This window comes from Podarcis liolepis (genome assembly GCF_965112155.1).
Source record: "Podarcis liolepis genome assembly, chromosome: 12".
NCBI classification, from domain to species: Eukaryota; Metazoa; Chordata; class Lepidosauria; order Squamata; family Lacertidae; genus Podarcis; species Podarcis liolepis.
Genome location: NC_139563.1, coordinates 34811509 through 34830096, shown reverse-complemented (window position 1 = coordinate 34830096; position 18588 = coordinate 34811509). Strand labels below are relative to the sequence as shown.

The following is an 18588-nucleotide window of genomic DNA, read 5'->3' as shown; positions in this document are numbered from 1 at the left end:
ATACAAACAAAAACAGCCAAAAGGGAATGTGCCAAATATTATATGTGTGCTTTCTTCTGATTGAGAAAGACTGATGTGATTTGTACATGTATACATGCTAGAGTATATGTTTAAATGACCTTTCAAAGTTTAAAAAAAGTCTCTCATATGAAATAATTACCGGTAGTTGTAATAATATTAGAAACATATTCTATTCCTTTTTTATTTTAAACAGAGTCAGGAAACTAAAACACACAAAAAGGAAAAGCAGTAACTTTAGTTGGAAATAAAAACCGAAGCTTAACATCTTAGAGTTGTGATGTGAATATTTAACCTAATATCTTTTAGTCTTTCAGACTTTTGATCTCCCACCAGCATTCTGAAATGGTACAATTTCAGGATGTCTACTATAACATGTCCTAAAATGGTCTGATAGTGTGTTTCGAGAGAGGAGGAGTATAGCATTTTTTCTTACTGCCTCTTAGAAAATATCAGACTACAGTGGTGCCCCGCAAGACGAATGCCTCGTAAGACGGAAAACTCGCTAGACAAAAGAGTTTTCCGTTTTGGAGGTGCTTCACAAAACGAATCTCCTATGGGCTTGCTTTGCAAGACGAAAATGTCTTGCGAGTTCCTGCGGGGTTCCCCCCCCTTTTTCTAAGCCACTAAGCCACTTATCAGCTGATCCGATAAGCAGATAAGCCGCTAAAAGCCGCTAATAGCGCTAATCCGCTAATCCGTCAATGGGCTCGCTTCGCAAGATGAAAAAACCGCTAGACGAAGAGAATCGCAGAATGGATTCTTTTCGTCTTGTGAGGCACCACTGTAGTTGAACCCAGGGCATTGCTAGGAACATTAAGGATTCTCTGGGTACTAGCACATGGCATACATGAAACTTGCACATACTAATTTATAAGTACATATGCCTCTGGGCAAATTAAAATGGTGGGTGACTGGTGTCTCAGCAGCATTGCACTTTGCAGTGCACCCATTTGTCTTGTAAGTACAGTTTTTAAAAAAAAAAAATGAAAGAAAAGGGAGGGCTGGCACAAAAGACCCAGAGCTCAGACTCCATGATCCTTCTCCTAACAATGCCCTTCACTGAACCACCATCATTGGTGTTCTGCAGTGACCTGTACTGAAAGTTGGAGAGAAAAGTAAGTGTGGTGATTTCATTTCAGATTAGGCCAGACCCAAATACAGTGGATGACACTCCCCTACTTTAAGCACTGCCAGTGGCAGAGTGCACGCCTGCTAAGGTGCAGAAATGCCATACTGCTGTGTTCCTATCACTTAAAATATTTAATTTTAGATAGTTAAGCAAACGTTACAAACATGCATTTCACTAACACACTTGGCATGTAAGGTTTATGATCCTTATCTTGTTCAGTGCAGCCTGTGAGTCAGGTCATTTATATTTCTATGCCACCAGCAAGGGAATTCATGCTTAAGAGACTTAACAAGCTGAGTGCTGTTCAGTAAGCTCATTGCTCATCACTGATTTGAACCCAGGTCAGAAACCAACATTCTTAACCCTGTGCCTCATTAGGTAGCCAGCTGAGGCTGTCTGATTAATGCATCAATTGTTTTGCCTTCCAATCCCACCCCCTCACCCCCGTTGTTTCTTAGGTTCTCCCCAGTCAGCCAGCAGCACTATAGACTTGGGTACCACTTTGTGGCCTTTTAGGATGCTTCCAGTCTGTCTCTATTTTCTGGTAGGATCAGCTGCATACCAGCAAATTCAAGTTGCACAATTCAAGTTGACTTTGCACCCTTGCGCAGCAAACGTGCTTCCCCCAATATTAGACTTCCTGTTAGAAGGTAAAGGTCAGGAAAATGCACTAGGAAGTGTGGCATAACATTTACTTGATGCAAGGCTTGTCTAATTTTCCTCAAACTGATCAGAATGAATCCTCAATAAATAGCCAACATCGTCTAATTTCCTTGCAATCAAACTGGGGTGAATGTTCAGTGAACAGACTTGACATCCTTCAGCAGGGCCTGCAAGACAGAGCTGTTCCACCAGGCCTTTGGCCAGGACACAGCCTGACTCCCTCCTTCGGCAATCTTCGCGGAGCTCTGGCCCAATGGTTGACAGTGGATTAATTTGAATTAATTTTATAAGGAATGATTTTAGAGTGTTGTGTTGTGCTGTACTGTTGTACTGTTTTATTGTTGTTAGCTGCCCTGAGCCCGGCTTCGGCTGGGGAGGGCGGGATATAAATAAAATTTATTATTATTATTATTATTTATTTATTATTTGGGGTAAGTGTGTAGCTAAAAGGTAGTTTTGAAGGATAGTTGTGTTTTGGTTCATATATTGTTTTAGAAAGTGCAACTTTGATGGATTCAGGATTCTATGATCTTTTCTGTGTCTATTAATGACCTTCCTTTTATCAGCCTGGATAGTTCAGTTGGTTAGACCATTAGAGTGTGGTGCTGATAACACCAAGGTTGCAGGTTTGATCCCCATATGGGACAGCTGCATATTCCTGCATTGCAAGGGGTTGAACTAGATGACCCTCAGGGTCCCTTCCAACCCTGATTCTATGATCTAAATGTGTACTGAATCGAATTTCTTCTGCATCCTTAAATATGATTCTCATTATTAGGTGATAACATACACTGATAACAGTAAAAGACTCTGTACAAGAAGCAGGCAGTGTTTTTCTGCAGCGAGTTAAACAAAGATGCAAATTAGGTCACATCTATGCTTTGCCCATCTCTGAACACCAGTTTTCATTACAAATCAACAGAATAAAAACAAGGATAGTTTCAGTATGAGATGGCTAGCTGCTTTACAGCTAACCTTTCAAGAAGAATGTAGGGAAAAGAAGAATGTAGTTGTAGTTAGATTTTGGAAAAGGAGCTTATCTAATCCTAAAGCAAGAGCAGAGCACTCAAAGACAACAGCTTTTCGAAATGTCTCGTGAACTGAATTTTAGGGTTGAGGATTCAGATAATTTCCTGGCATTGGTTTTTTAACCATTATGTTATTCCTGGGGCAGCGTGGCAAGTTTCCATAGCTGTTCTATACCAGTGCTTCTTTCTGGGAAAGTGAGATAAGCCTATTCCTGCCCAGTAAACAATAACCAAACCAGAATTTTCTGCAAAAACTTTATAAATGTAGTTGTTTTCAAGAAAGAATATTAATTACGAACCTAGTAACAAAGGCTGACAAATATTTATTTGGCTTTGGGAAAATATATCTGCCCCAATTGATTTTTGGTTGATTTATTCTCATAAATAGCCCTAGTAGTGTTTGCAGTCCATTCTGTGTGCTCTCCACAGATATATTCCCTCTCCAGGGAGCTTTGCTGTAAAATTGCTACCTCATAAAATAGGAACTAAATTTTCTATGAGGTTTCTTATTGTTAGCAATGGCACCCAAATGTACGTTTGATTTCAGCAATGGTGCAAGTTCCTCTTCCACCTTTATTTGGGCCTTTTATTTTGAGTATTAATCTGTAGACAGACTACTGAGTAATATATTGTTTAGTAATAAGAGACCTTTCCTCCCCAGTACGATCTTTTCCTTCATTTTTCCTAAGTTAGTTCATACTCACATATTTCACAATTTCAGTGTGCATAGAGAACAGGGAGACACATTTGGTGGATCTTACCGCAGCTGGTAGGATTTAAGCAATTTCCTACTCGGAAATGACATATTGTATGAAGTGGGCCTAAGGTATAATCATTGCTTTATGAATTTTTTTTAAAAACACGTTTCTACAGTCAGTATATCTGTTTTTGGCGCTGTTTTGTTCCTCATTTTGTTTCTGTTTGTTCCAAATTCTACAAGATTTCATTTGTTCCAAATTCTATAGAAATCTGAAGAAAAGCTGTTGTTTTGGCTGCTGTTTAGTTTTGCTAGGAGAGGAAAAAACTGAGAATAAAGGCAAGCTTTGTTCCTTGTAAAATTAAATGACACCCAAACGAGTGTAAAAACAGGAAAAAAAGAATCTACAAGAGATGAGAAATGTTTGAATCTAGTGGGTGGAGAAAGAATCTCAGCAACGAGAGGACAGCTGCAAATTTAAATAATCAAAATAGAGTGAGAAAGATGCTGTGAAAATATAAATATCTACTGCTTAAACTGCCTGCATTTTTAGATGTTCATTCTCAGTTTACATAATTAAGGGGGATAATATTGACAATTTGCAGAAGAGGATAAGCACTCCAAGCCATTAGAAGAGGAGTTAATCATATCCTAAATTTAGAAGATATAACCCTCCCCCTGGAATCTATTTCTTTTGAGGTGAAAGAAGAAAATGCAATGACTTTTCAGGGTCTTCTGATTGATTCATTTTCTTATCTGTGCATTAAATTGTAATAAAAAGACCCAATGATAGTGCTTTAGCACTATGGCGTATTCAAAGAACCGGTAAGCAGGTTATGCGGCTTACACTAGGCATCTAGAACAATGAAGAGCCTTGCAGCACCTTAAAGACTAACAAATTTATTATGGCATCAAGTTTCATGGCTTTGAGTTCTCTTTTCAGCTGAAAGTCCATGAAAGCTTATGCTATAATAAATATCTTGATCTTTTCAAATACCTCAGGGTTCTTTTGTTGCTTTTGCTGCCATAGACTAACGTGGATAAAAGTAAAGGTAAAGAGACCCCTGACCATTAGGTCCAGTCGTGGCCGACTCTGGGGTTGTGGCGCTCATATCGCTTTATTGGCCGAGGGAGCCGGCATACAGCTTTCTGGTTCATGTGGCCAGCATGACTAAGCCGCTTCTGGCGAACCAGAGCAGTGCACGTAAATGCCGTTTACCTTCCCGCTGGAGCGGTACCTATTTATCTACTTGCACTTTGATGTGCTTTCGAACTGCTAGGTTGGCAGGAGCAGGGACCGAACAACGGGAGCTCACCCCGTTGTGGGGATTCGAACCGCCGGCCTTCTGATCAGCAAGTCCTAGGCTCTGTGGTTTAACCCACAGTGCCACCCGCATCCCTGCTAACGTGGATACCCTGCTAACGTAGGTACCTCCTAGAAAATCTGGGTATCTAGGACTCAGGAAACCCTAGATCTGAAGTGGGAAACCTTTGACCCTCCAGATGTTGGTTTGCTGCTCCCATCAGCTACAGCCAGCATGGCTAATTGCCAGGAATGATGGGAGTTCTGCTGTGACAATATCTGGCAGATCCTCCCTGTTCCCCATCACCATTAAAGGACAAATAGATTTATTGTGACATAAACTTTCATGGATCAAGGCTTTCGTTATCAAGTGCCTAAAGCGTTCTGTTCAGCTGGCACATATTTACATATTTACATATACATACATGGTTATAAACTGCCCAGTTAAGAAATAACAGTAGCCGAGTTGACTTTATAGTAGGATTCAAACATGCATTTATGTATGTGTTGAACAAAAGAAAAAAATAGCCTTTTCAATAAAATAAAAAAAATAGCCTTTTCTTCCCTGCATTCTGTAACATAAAATGGCACCCTAATATACAATGGACTGGATCCAGACTAAATTAATAGCACTTAACTCTCATAGAAACCAATGTGAAAGGTTGGTCATGATTAAGTCCCATTGAAATCAATTTGTTTCATAATATTGATGTTCTGCTTGATTGAAAAAAACAAACAAACCCACAAAGCGTGGTCAATAATATAAGACATTAAGGCCTGAAATTATTATTTTTTATAAAAAAAACCAAGCACAGCCAGAATAAAAACAAAGCTAAAACATTCAAGGTTTTTTTAGGATGCAGTTGGACACAAAATGTAGAGTTGGAAACTGAAAGTTGAAAAAATACAAGCTTTGGGTGCATGTTTATTAAGCACTTAAATGGCAGGCAATGACAGGGACTGTATTCAAATTATATAAGGCTACAGTGTGCCCACTTTTCATACTTAAAAGAGACTGGCGAAACCCTATAAAATGTCCTCTTCTTTGGACAGAACCTGATCTTCTTCACCTGCAGGTTTACATAGCAAATACCCTTAAAGTACTCCTTTTTTTTAATTAATGTCTGCTATTTACCAAACTAAGCAAGATTCATAAGTGAATAGCATTGATAGTAGATAAGAAATACCAACTCTTATGAAGAAACCAGCACTGATAGAGTATAAGCCAGAAGGAAAGCATACCGTATTTTTCGCACTATAGGACGCACTTTTTCCCCTCCAAAAATGAAGGGGAAATGTGTGTGCGTCCTATGGTGCGAATGCCGGCTTTCGCTGAAGCCTGGAGAGCGAGAGGGGTCGGTGCGCACCGACCCCTCTCGCTCTCCAGGCTTCAGGAGAGCCCCACCGCCAGCCCCACAAGCTCGGGGGACAGTGGGAGAGGCGCAGCGCGCCCTTCCCGCTGTCCCCCGACTTGTCTAGAAGGCTGGCGGGGGGAGAAGCCTGCTCCTCCCCGTCGCCAGCCCCGCAAACTCGGGGGACAGCGGCAGGGGTGCAGCGCGCCCTTCCCGCTGTCCCCCGACTTGGTTAGAAGGCTGGCGGGGGGGGGAGCCTGGTTTTGCGGGAGGCGGGGGAATCCCCCCGCCTCCCAGGAAAGCCAGGAGAAGCCGTGCAGCCCTTTTAAAAGGCGCACAGCTTCTGCCGGTTTTGCGGGAGGTGAGGGAATCCTCCCGCCTCCCAGGAAAGCCAGGAGAAGCCGTGCAGCCCTTTTAAAAGGCGTGCGGCTTCTGACGGTTTTGCGGGAGGTGGGGGAATCCCCCCACCTCCCAGGAAAGCCAGGAGAAGCTGCGATCTCTTTAAAGGGTTTGCACGGCTTCTGCGGGCTTCTGGGAGAGGTGAGGGAATCCCCCCACCTCCCAGTAAAGCCAGGAAAGCCCTGTGCAGCCCCTCCGCCAAGGAGAGGCTGCACGGGGCTAAAGGGGAAGCCAAAACAGCGAGCGGGATCCATCCCGCTCGCTGCCTTGGCTTGATCCATAGCTGCACGCAACCCTTCCGGCAGGGAGAGGTTGTGTGCAGCCTGTACGCTGCTCTTTGGGGCTGCGGGGGGGGGAAAAGATTTTTTTCCTTGAATTCCCCCCCTAAAAACTGGGTGCGCCCTATGGTCCGGTGCGCCCTATGGTGCGAAAAATACGGTACTTTATGTATGGCGTTTTCCTCCTTTTCTTAGTGTGTGAGGTGGCTGATGGGGAATCTGTGCTTTAAAGAACCCTGTAAAGATTTCCATGCAAGGCCTAGCAGAGAAGAACAGCTCTAATCTGCCAAGAGTCCAGACCTCAGTGATAAGGATACATAATTTGTATGCAGAAGGTCCTAAGGGCAGTCCATGGCATCTCCAGGAAAAGTTATCTTGGGCAGCAGGAATGAGAAAGAACTTTGTGTGAGACTCTGGGATGCTGTTGTGAGTAGAAGGTGCTTGCCCAGATGAATGAAGTGTAGATTCTCACACACTGGCCAGCTTCCATTTTGACTTGGAATGTTCATTTTGGGCTTCTCAGAAGCACGTAAAGGCAAGAAGCCGATGGAGGGAGCGCTGGCCCACATTGGCACCCACCTGAGTGGTGCCGGAACTGTGCTCCGGCTGAAAAAAAGGCATTGAGAAGAACTCTTGGTTCTTCTAGGCTAAGCTAGTGACCAAACCTCTGCAAACCAAGAGCAAGATCATGGCAGTTCAAGTGCTGCTGAAAGATGATTCCTTAATCTCTGTTAATTGGAAATAGACCCACTTTAAAACTCAGCACATTTTTAGGTATTGTTGCTGGCTAGTTTAGGAAATAGTAAGTTGCTCCAAGATGCAGTCATCAGAAACCAATCCCAGCGTATATATACTTAGGAAGGGTTGCCACATCTACCAGGTCACAAAGCACTGTGTTATGCTTTGTGGCTACCTGGTGATGGAACATCAGCACCATAGATCAGTTTGGCAGCCCAAATACAGATCGTTTGGCTGTATAAGGTATGCAGCCTTTGACTTGGATCCATAACAAATCACATTTATGGGAATGGGATGCTCCTGCTACTGGAAAGGAAGGGCAGTTTTCACTGATCCCCTTTCCTCCTGCCACCTCCTGTGCTCTGCAGAACTACTTGAGAGTTAATGGAGCCTTCAAAGTAGTATGTAAGGTGGTGTGGGGACTGAGTGGGTGGGAATTGGTGAAAATCACCTCCTCACATCCACCAGAGGAAGCCTCTAGATCGAAGGAGTCCTTTCATTTACAGAAGGACAAGCCTAGATCAAAGTCTAGATTTAACCCTACATTGAACCACCAACAGCAAGTTAATATATTGCATATAAGCAAGGAAAGAATAAGAATGAATCCTCCTCCTTTATTGTTTGAATGGAACTTCTGCAATTCTTCCGTAGCGAAATCCATAAGCTGCTCATGACCACAAATAAGATCTGTGAATGTTGTTAGCTAAAAAGGAAATCTAAAAAGCACAAGGAGCTCACAAGCTTTCTTGCCTGTATCATGTGGAGTAACATTTTCTTGTGTTGTCTATAAGATTCAGGCTCTTATGCAAATGGCTGACATTAAAACTGTGGATATAAAAAAATGTGGGTTTTTTTTTAAAAAAGTAGTACAAATATTGAAAGGCTGAGGAAATGAGAGAGTCGTCGATTAAAACACCTAGGCTCTGTGCCTGGACAAGTGTGACCATAAGTAAATTTTAAGGTTTTTTGTTTTTTGGTATGGAGCTCTATCTTATGAGATGGTGATTACCCTGCATTGCCAAACAGGTCTCAGCCGTTCTTTTTTACTTACCGAAGGATTTACAGAGCAGGAAAAAGAGGATTACAATTCCTCTCAGCAGCAAGTAATCCTTTTAAGTTAGGTATGTCAGTATTCATTGAGAAGTGTGGGAAAGTGCAGGCTACTTAAAATGCTTGACAGGTCTAGGAGAAATGTGGTGGCAGGAACTTGGGATCAGAAATCTTCAGAGTGCTTATTACAATAGACCCCACGACCCCCAAATTAGAAACTGTTAGAAGCACGAATGAAAAATGGAGCTTATGAAATGGATTTTAGTTTACTGCTTGTATTTTGAGAATCAACAAACAAAACATCAAGATACAGCATTTATTCAATTAAAACATACTTGCCCCCTTTTGCAAGGTCATTTAACAGATGATGCCCTTATTGTATAATTATATTTTATGCCACTATAAGACTACAATGAAGGGGACTTGTATAAGTGGACAGATGTGGTACGTTTTCATAGCAGCTAATAATGTCTTCATGTACACATTTATTCTGCTCAGAAAGCAGCAGTTCAAAAGTGCTTCAGCCCAATTATAGGGTGTATCATAAGTCTCGAGCAGAATTATGGTTATGAATTTCACTGCATGGTTTATATTCAAAGGGCTGGGCAATCATCAGAAATACTCTCATAAGATGATGAGAAAAGTCAAAGGCTAGTCCAGACCCAATAGTTATAAAATACACCAAATGTGATATATCGGGTTGCAGCTGAAGAGCACCTAGGATCTAGCTATAACATCAAGTCTGAAGACACTGATGAGAGTCTATAGAAAAGGTAATAACACAAAGACGATCAGAGCTTAGAGGAGAAGACTTTGAAGTAAAGGTGAAAAGAGGTTTTTGAAAAGTGGCAGAAATTCAGTAATGCATGGGAAATCCACAGTGGTAAAGTGAGAGGTATTTGAGATACAGTTGGGGAGGTTACAGCCAAATTAATTCCAGTAAAATGAAGAAGTGGACTCTATTGTTAAGTTAAGAGCAGAAAGAACAGCCTAATCGCCAAACATTTTAAAATGAAATACTGGTGAAAAGAATGACTGCATATAAAAAGGATAACTGTATAAAAGTGTAAAGTTTTAAAAAAAGAGGGAAGAAAGCAGCAAGCTGGATAAAATAGCCCTGGATATTATACAGTTCCAAAGAATATTTGACAGTTCTGAAAGTAGCTGCACATTTGTATTATAATGCAGTGCAATTTTAATTCAATGAAATGTACAGGACATTCTACTGCAGTCATTTCAGATCAGTCCTTCATGGTTTGCATGAACTCCTGGACAGCTTTGCTAAATGGAAATGCTTCATAATGTTGAATGCCAGGACAGGCAAAAACAGAAACCATAAAAAGCATCTTGAGAACACAGAAGTCTCCACTTTCACAAGAAACTTTGGTAGTGTTCATTTCCGCCACTTTATTTCCCCTGTTTCAATAAAGCTCCTTATTCACACCCATAAGTGGCAACTGTATCTTTCTCTGTTGTGGAGATGCAATGCAAACTAACATTTATATAGGCTGTGATTTGATGTACAGTACTGTGATGGTTCTGTGTGTGGGCAGCCCCTTTACTCACCACTATTAGCTCTGATATAGCCTGAAATGTAGCCAAGGATGTTTTTAATTGGATGACAATATCATAATCAATGAGAGCTTGTTACATTGTGTCAGATCAAATATTGCTTTCATTGCTAAACTACATGAACACTAGTGGATGTATATGCATACGTCTGTTCTGCAGCCTACAGGTGGAGATTATAGACCTTTCTGAAGCAGTAACATAAGGTATTCTTGTAAGCCAGAGTTTATCTTTTCTGAAGCTGAAACTTTGGGTCCCTCCAGACTGGTGTTTTATCACGGGTGTATTCTGCAAGATGTTATTGACCACATTACGGTTGTCTGGAAGGGCTATAGCACAGCAAAAGAGTGGGGTGGGGTGGGGAATAAACCCAAACATTTGTGGTCTGAAATGTTCCAGAGAAGGGAGTTATGGTATATGCACTGGTCGGAAATGAAGCGATGTGAGCATCCCAAAACTTTTTCAACTACAGTACGAACAGTACTGAAAGTGAGATAATATATGACTGCCCTGATAACACCGTGAGAACAAGTCATCATGGATTTGCAATAAAAAATGAGGATGAGGTCTGGAGGTGGTCTTTGTTCTAAAGCTAGCACTCAGCCCTGTAATATCCAAAAGAAGGGAGTACATTTGAACTTGTGCAGACAGCATTTTACTTGCCACTGATTAACCACTACTAGCATCTGCACATTTGGAATTTAGGCTAAGAAGGTTAGCATAGAAGCTGGTTTGGTAGCAGCAAGGGTAGCCCAAGGTGATTAAAGCTATAGGGTGTGTATGTTTGAGGGTCTGTATGTTTGACTGGTTAGTTTGTGTCAATCTCTTGAGTTCGGGTGTTCGGCGCTTTTTTTGTTGGAAGGGCGGTTGCTGTTAGGTTTTTTTGTATCTTTTTTTAGATTTTGTTATCATTTATGTGGAAATTGTTCAGTTTGGTTGCATATTTTTTAATGTTTTATTTCTTGTGAATCTAAGCTTGGCCTAACTGAGGGGCAGTATTTCAATATGAGTAGGGAAATGAGAGTACCCCTAAAGGTTTTTTTAAGAAAAAAAAGCACTGATTCTAACTAAAAAATGAGAACGGTGGGCTAGATAACCTGTGCCGACCATTCCTATACAGTGGTATCTTGGGTTACAAACACTTCAGGTTACAGACTCCACTAACCTGGAAGTAGTACCTCGGGTTAAGAACTTTGCCCCAGGATGAGAACAGAAATCGTGTGGCAGTGGCGCAGCAGCAACGGGAGGCCCCATTAGCTAAAGTGGTACCTCAGGTTAAGAATGGTTTCAGGTTAAGAACGGATCTCTGGAACAAATTAAGTTCGTAACTTGAAGTACCACTGTATATACTAATGACACTGGGACAGGAGATACGCTGCTGTTCTGCTACTTCCCTTATGTTCAGCCTGTGAGGAAGAGAAAACTCAAAATTCAGAAAATCCCTATATGGTATCAAAACCATAGACACATCTCCAGCTTCCCAAGAAACACTGCCAGAGCCTGACATGTGGGGACTACACTGGCAAAGGTGTCCACATACAAAGGGAGCCAATAGTGTCAGAGGCAAGGCTACATGTCCCAAGATCATCCCCTGCATCACCAGTGCTGGTGCCTAATATCTGTACAGTCAGGGATTCAGTTCACCTTACGCTCCTCACATCTGTTTTGGTGCACAACAACCAAAGGGAGGAAGGGGCCACACAAGACAACTCACACATTGCTATCTGCAGAAGAGGCCTTCAGAGAGTACACTTGGTCCCCTGGGACACAGGGAGAAAAGTAGTCAAAGGCAGCAGCCATGACATGCAAACAAGGGCAGCCACAGATGCACAGGGAATCAATTACCAGCTAAAATTAGACAGACACCCAGAGCCATCATGTTCAGTTGCTTGCTGAAGACGTATTTGACTGAGATGTGACCCAGTCACTTATGAAATATTGGTTTTACGTCTGTAGGAATGGTTTTGTTTATCCTGTTTTAATTCTGTTGTAAACAACTTTGATAGCCTCGGGCTGAGAAGTGGTTTATAAATAAAGAAGTAATAAACATGGATCATGGACTCCACAGTAGATCACTGTGTAGGGTTGGGAAGCAAGAGATGGAAGGGGTGAATATGGCCCTATTTACTTTTGAGCGTCTAGCCAGAAACAGTCATGTCAGAGGCAAAAGAGAGGGGGCTCCCAGGACTCAAATCTACACCAGAAACAGAATACCAGTTTCCTAAACACTCAGCTACAGCAGTGGGCAGGAATCAGATCCATCATGGAACATGTCTTCTTCCCACACCCCAAGGCCCATATATAGACATGATGCAAAAGGAAAATGGGATGGTGAGAGAAGAGAAAGCAAACTTTAGCTTTAAAGTTGCAGAATTGTTTTTATAGGTTCTGGCAAAGACAGAGACAGGAAAATGTGGAACAAGCTGCACTTGTCTTGGCACAGAGACATGCCAGGTTGAACAGACCCCCATCGCCCCTTGAATGAAAGTACAGCTGAAATGAAAGTGGAGCTGAAGGCGTAGGAAAGCAACAGAGGAAAGTATACACCAAAGAGAATTGGTATACAGTGGTACCTCGGGTTAAGAACTTAATTCGTTCTGGAGGTCTGTTCTTAACCTGAAACTGTTCTTAACCTGAAGCACCACTTTAGCTAATGGGGCCTCTTGCTGCCACTGCTGCACGATTTCTGTTCTCATCCTGAAGCAAAGTTCTTAACCCGTGGTAATATTTCTGGGTTAGCAGAGTCTGTAACCTGAAGCGCATGTAACCTGAAGCGTATGTAACCCGAGGTACCACTGTATTGCTATATTGTTTCACACTGCTCTTTATAGGGAAAGTGCTGGAGAATGAGCTGTCATAACTGGATGTTGGTGTGTATGTTCTCATGGAAGGACACCATTTTGTAAAGTTTAGGTGGGCATTCTATCTTGCTGAGCAGTGTGAAGAGTGTTTTTCAGCTGAAGAGGTTATTAAATCTCAATATTCATTCACTAGGTGAAAGCAGAAATGTATTTGGTTCAATTTGACCCTTTGGCATTTTCAGTGTAAGTTTGATTGTAATGTGATAACTAAATGAGACCAGGGAATAGTTGGATACTAGAATAGAAGTTCTGTGCAGAACAGCATCCTGCATTTTAAGCATGAAACACAGACTCAACCCTACATTTATTTTCAAAAGGACCAGAAAGACTGTAATATAGTCTTTGAATAATGAAATAGTGAGAAGTTGGTGTGCTTTTTAAAAAATACCCATTTCAAATTAAAAGCTCACTTTGATCACTGTACTTGTTTAGAAGGGGTCTAAAAGAAATCAAAATACACAGCATATGTAACTGACTTGAGGGCTGAGATCTCAGCAAAACTAAAAATGTACAGTTACAAGTTTGAAGATCAGAAATCTGCTTGACTTTCTGATCTCTTTTCAAAGGGGGCCAGTGGATGTAAAATAAATTTAAGTTATGTAGCTTAAGAGATTTGAATAAAACTTTTTGTCCTATGTAGGACAAAATTGTAAATATTGTAAGCAGTATCTCAATGTCACATCCATGTCCGTTCTCAAGACAGCAGTGTCTATTACTTTGCTTTACTCTTATTTTTGTATTCAATATGAACACCCTGCTTGAGAGTACATTTACAGACAAATGTGTTTTTGTAATCACTCACTAATTCATAGGAAGTAGTTTCCCAATGACTTTAACAAATGATTTGGGATAGCCTACGGCTAATCTAGAATTTAGACTGTTTAAACTCCAGAGGACCAGATCCAGGCTGCATTTGCAGCTTTGAGTCATTATGTAGAGAATTAAAGATTGGTACATCTCTGTTTTCCGCTCACGTCGAGGATGGGTGCATTGTCCTTGCTCGTTGCAATCCCTCCTTGAGATTCAATTCTGGGCTTTTCCCTACGCAATTGAGGGCAGTGAAAGTTTTTGATTCCTTTTACAACTTCGTGTATATAAGATCTAACTATCGTCGTCTGCATCGCTCACAGCTGCGCAATAGCCCGGTTAATCCAAGATGCACATACTTCCCATTGAGTCCTACATCTTTAAGCAGGGGAAAAGTTTCACCTGGCGAATGACCGCCTGCAAGTGCAGCTAGTAATGTTTGGAGCCAGGCCTAGGGGAAAAGGCGGCGACTCTCAGTTTGAACGGCTTCCACGCCCCCAAAAGGCGGGGAAAGATGTACTGTATTCCGGTAGGCGCCAATATTGGCCTCGGCTCACCCCCCGTGAAGATTTGTAGGGCACTGGAACAACTGCCCCTGTATCTAGACCCGCGCGACTCTTTTATGCGGGGAAAGTTTCGAAAGAACCCGCGCAGCTCAGCCCCTTCGCATCTCCCGCCACCGGACTGTACCATTCCGATATCGGGGAGAGTCCTTGGTGCCCAGTGCGCACGGAGACCCCAACCACAAGCTCCTCTGCCCAGCAGACCTGGTAAGGAGCTGTTAAAAGAGCGCCGAGGGCATAACTTCTTCCAAAGCGTAAGATGGAAAAGAAAGGGAGAGGGGAAGACGGCAAAAAGCCCTCCTCGTCTCCCCCTTGAACGACCAAGGGTCGTACAATCCGGCTCCCGACGTCTGCAGGCGGCTGGTTCGAGCTCTAGCAGCTTCTCGCAAGAAAGGGGCGCGTGAGTGAGCGCGGGCTTGTGGGCGCGCGCGCGCGGCGGGCTTGTGGGGCGCGCGAGCAGGATGGCCCCGGAGACCCCGAGGAGCAAGGTGAGGCGGAAGCGCCCCGCGGCCGTTCGCAGAGCTTCGGGTTTTCGCGGCGCGCGCCGGGCGCAGGGAGTTTGGCGCCAGTTTCTCAGACTCTCTCGCGCGCTCCTCGCTGGCGAGCGGAATATATGGGGTTGCCCAGGGGGTGTGGTGGTCTTCTTTGGAGCCCCCTCTCGCCAAACATGGCCCCGACGCCTTGCTTGCAGCGCCAGGCCTTGCAGTCATGGACGTCTCCCAATAGAACTGCCTGGCTTTTCTCCACAGAGCAGCCACGTGCGTCCAGCGGGACGGACTTTTCTGCAAATGTGGAAATTGGGCGGGGGGCGAGAAGAGACATAATCTGCCCAACTCGCTCTACAGCCTTTGGATTCATTGCTTAGCTGCAGCTTTTCTCCTCCTTTTGCGTTATCTCTTGCTGTTAAACCCGGCAGGGTTGGGGACAGTCGAGTGCAATACCTCGCTGCCTTTGTTTGCATCCTTCCCTAGTTTGTGTGCTTCTCTGTAGTTGCCCGGATTCGAGGAGTCCGGGAAATGAGGAAGCCGCTGATGAGAATGGCCTTGCCGCGAAAGTTGCCCCCCTCCCCGTACAGGGTTGCCTGGTCACTTTTTTTTTTTAAGAGTAAGGATAGTCATGGAAGTGAAGGAATCTGAAAAAGGAGCGAAAGAAGGGGGAGTTTGGCAAATAAACTCTCTTGCATTGTGGCGAACTCAGATGTAAGCTGACTCATAAAACTTTCCAGTTAGTAAAGAAACCTTACAAAGTCTTCCTTAAATGTTTCAGTGTTACTCCCGAAAAGTATTTCACATCTTTACAAAAATACTGTTTCTGTTTTTAAGTAAATACAAAAGCGCCTAGATTTATTTAAAACGTCAAAGCTTTTTAAAATAAGAGTGTTTCTTTCTAAAGAAGAAAAGAAACCACACAGGTGGCAAGCACTATCTCAGAGGAGCCAGTCCACCTACTCAGGAGGAAATTCCTCTAATAGTACCTGCGGTGACACATGCACACCACATGTGTGAAGGGAGGTGTTCATGGTGAGTTCTGGGACCTTTCCCCTGAAAAACAGCACTGAGTATGTTATATGGAAACCAAAATTTATTTAATTTGTTGATGGCCCTATATCCAAGTAGACATGCATGGTTTTGGATCGCAAGCTCTTAGAGAAGTGTTTTGACAAGTGGGGAACCTGTGGCCTTCCAAAGACTTGCCAGACTACAACGTCTTGGCTTTCAGTGGTGTTGGAAGGCCAAAAACAGACTGCAGCTCCTCACAGCTCTCACAGCCTGCCCCTTTTTCCTTGTGTGTGTGTTTTGGACTGTAAGCCTATGAGTAGGAACTCTCTTGTTTTCATTGCATGTAAGCTGCCTTGGGAGCCTTTCACTGTCTGAACAGCAGGGCACAAATACTCTAAATAAACAATAAACAGCATTTGGAGTACCAGAGCATCCCCACCCCTAGTGGAGAGCATTCACTTTTAATATAGCGGATAGATAAAATTTATCTGCACTGATTGCCATACTGTAATGTGTTCATGAACTACCCTGCAATCCAAGTCTACCTTCAATGACTTGGTTTTCAAGAAGTATTTGGTATAAATTACTCTGGAATTTTAAATGCAGAAGATCCTACTGTTAAGCATTGGTCAGTCCTTCTACTGCCATTGCTTTAGATTTTATTTGCCGCTGCCCCCTCTTGGTTTGCTATATACCAGTAGGGTTTGTTTGTGCCTAGTGTGCTAATTTATACCAATGGAAACATTATTTCCATTATTATTGGTTATAACAATGTTTTATGTTTGACCTACTTTGAAAGCATTGCCCTCAGTAAATGATAGTCTGAAAACTGGGAGATCTGCAAGAGCTGCTACCAGGTAGTGTAACAGGTACCTGTGCTGGTGGATCAGTGGTCTGAGTCAGCATAATACTGCATCCTATGCTCTGAGCTGGTTTAATGATACATCTGGGTCATCTTGTCTTTTTGGTTCATAGCATCCCCGCTTCCCCATTTGACCTGTGAAGCCCTGTTAGGGATGGTGAAACTGTGACACTTAAGAGGTTTGTTGGACTGCAGCTCACATCATCCCTGACTATTGGCCATTGTGGCTACTCCCATGTGAACCTCCTTGCAGTTCAAAGTCAGCTGAGAAGCTTCAGGTGAAGGCCAGAATGTCCTTCATGAAAAACATAGCCTTCTCATGAAAGTCCCAGAGCTGTGGAAAGGGCTTCCATGAGCTCCTGTTGCATATTCAACAAGCTTGGTTTGGTTGCTATTGCTTTTTGTTGATTGCTTTGTCCTTGTTGACTTCGGTTTTTTTATTTGAATTGGTTTTTATCTTTGTTTTATTATACTGTACAGGGCTTTTGAGATCTCTTCTGGCCATGAAGTTCTGTATAATTTTGACATGTAAGTTAAGAGCTTGCTAGTAACTCACACTGGAGCTATTCTGAGCAGTCTCAAGGTTGACATTGTGGGGGAAAGCCCTTTGGGTCATTCAGTGACTTGCTTTGTCCAACTAGCTGCACGTTTTGAGGATAAAGACACTTTACTCTGGAGTCATCTTCACTTAGCAGTTGTTGTAGTTCCAACGGAAGTATCCAGTGCCACAGTCTGATGTGTTGTGGGATGTGTTTCAGTTTATGAAGCCTTATGATATAGTCAAGGTGCTTGTGGCAACACACCCAACCACATGCCCTCTTGATTTACTAAATCTCACAGATTTAATCAGTAGGTCTAGGGAGTGATTAATTAGGTCTAGAGTTGTTAATGGTTCATTACGTTCTTGGATGATACGGATTATCTAGTTCCACTCTAATTTGGGTTCAGACCTCACTATGAGACTGAGCTGGTCTTGGTTACCCTGATACCTTCTACTGAGAGCAGGACAAGGGAATTTCAACTTTGCTCCTGCATCTTTACCTTTTTTTGCAGTGTTAGAAACTGAGATATGAAAGCTAGGAGCTAAATGGCACCTTAAACCTAGGTTATGGACACAACAACTGAATGTCTAGGCACACTTTTTATAGCAAGAATACAAAGCTGAAAATGAATGAACTGCAGCTAAAATATTATGTTCATTTTTCACATGGTCTAGTCCTTATCCTTCCCACCCCCCTAATATTCTTAAGAGGGTCTCTTCTCCAGTCTTAAGAGAGTAGCTGGAAGTGGGGAGGCAGAAAAAGGTTCTTTCCTTTACATCCATTCTGCAGTTTTAATCTGAAATCTTGGGCGCAGTACTGCTCCCAGAGCTCAGAAGCTGCTCCTGAAATTCCTGGGAGTTTTGAACACTGCTTTCTTATATTGACCATGGTATCCTTCTGGACCAACTCCATGCATTGAGAATTGGGGCAACTGTGTTACAGTGGTTCTGGTCCCAGCTACCAAGTCCAGAAAGTAGCATGAGAAGAGTGATTTTCACTACCCTGGCAGTTATGCAGTAGGACGCTATTTTATTTCCAGTGATATTTAATGAGAAGCTTGACTTCCACTGAAAGATTTGCAATCTATTGGAAACAGTTGTTTGGCTGTTTGAAGCAAGGTTCAATCAGCCTAATCTGCTTTAACAATCCCTAGTTTTCTCTTGACTAGCTGGGGAGGGGGGTTTGGGATGTGTTTTGGTGCTGTGCATTGGAGATGCTTTGAGCACC

At 42.8% G+C, this 18588-nt stretch overlaps 1 protein-coding gene across 5 annotated transcripts in view; it reads left to right on the top strand.

Annotated features, from left to right (window-relative positions):
* CDCA7L (cell division cycle associated 7 like) overlaps nt 1–18588 on the top strand; it is a 63931-nt gene that overhangs the window by 23735 nt on the left and 21608 nt on the right. Inside the window, exon 1 of one of the 5 annotated variants that reach the window (XM_083468402.1) lies at nt 14201–14665. The exons of 1 other annotated variant lie outside the window; for it this stretch is intronic. Coding sequence is in view for 1 of the 4 variants with exons in the window: in XM_083468400.1 (XP_083324526.1) it covers nt 14920–14946 (27 nt within the window). In the remaining 3 variants the exon portion in view is untranslated. Of the gene's footprint in view, nt 1–14200; nt 14947–15545; nt 15658–18588 lie in introns of those variants that run through there. 3 more of the 5 variants (XM_083468400.1, XM_083468404.1, XM_083468403.1) reach the window with 3 other exon arrangements.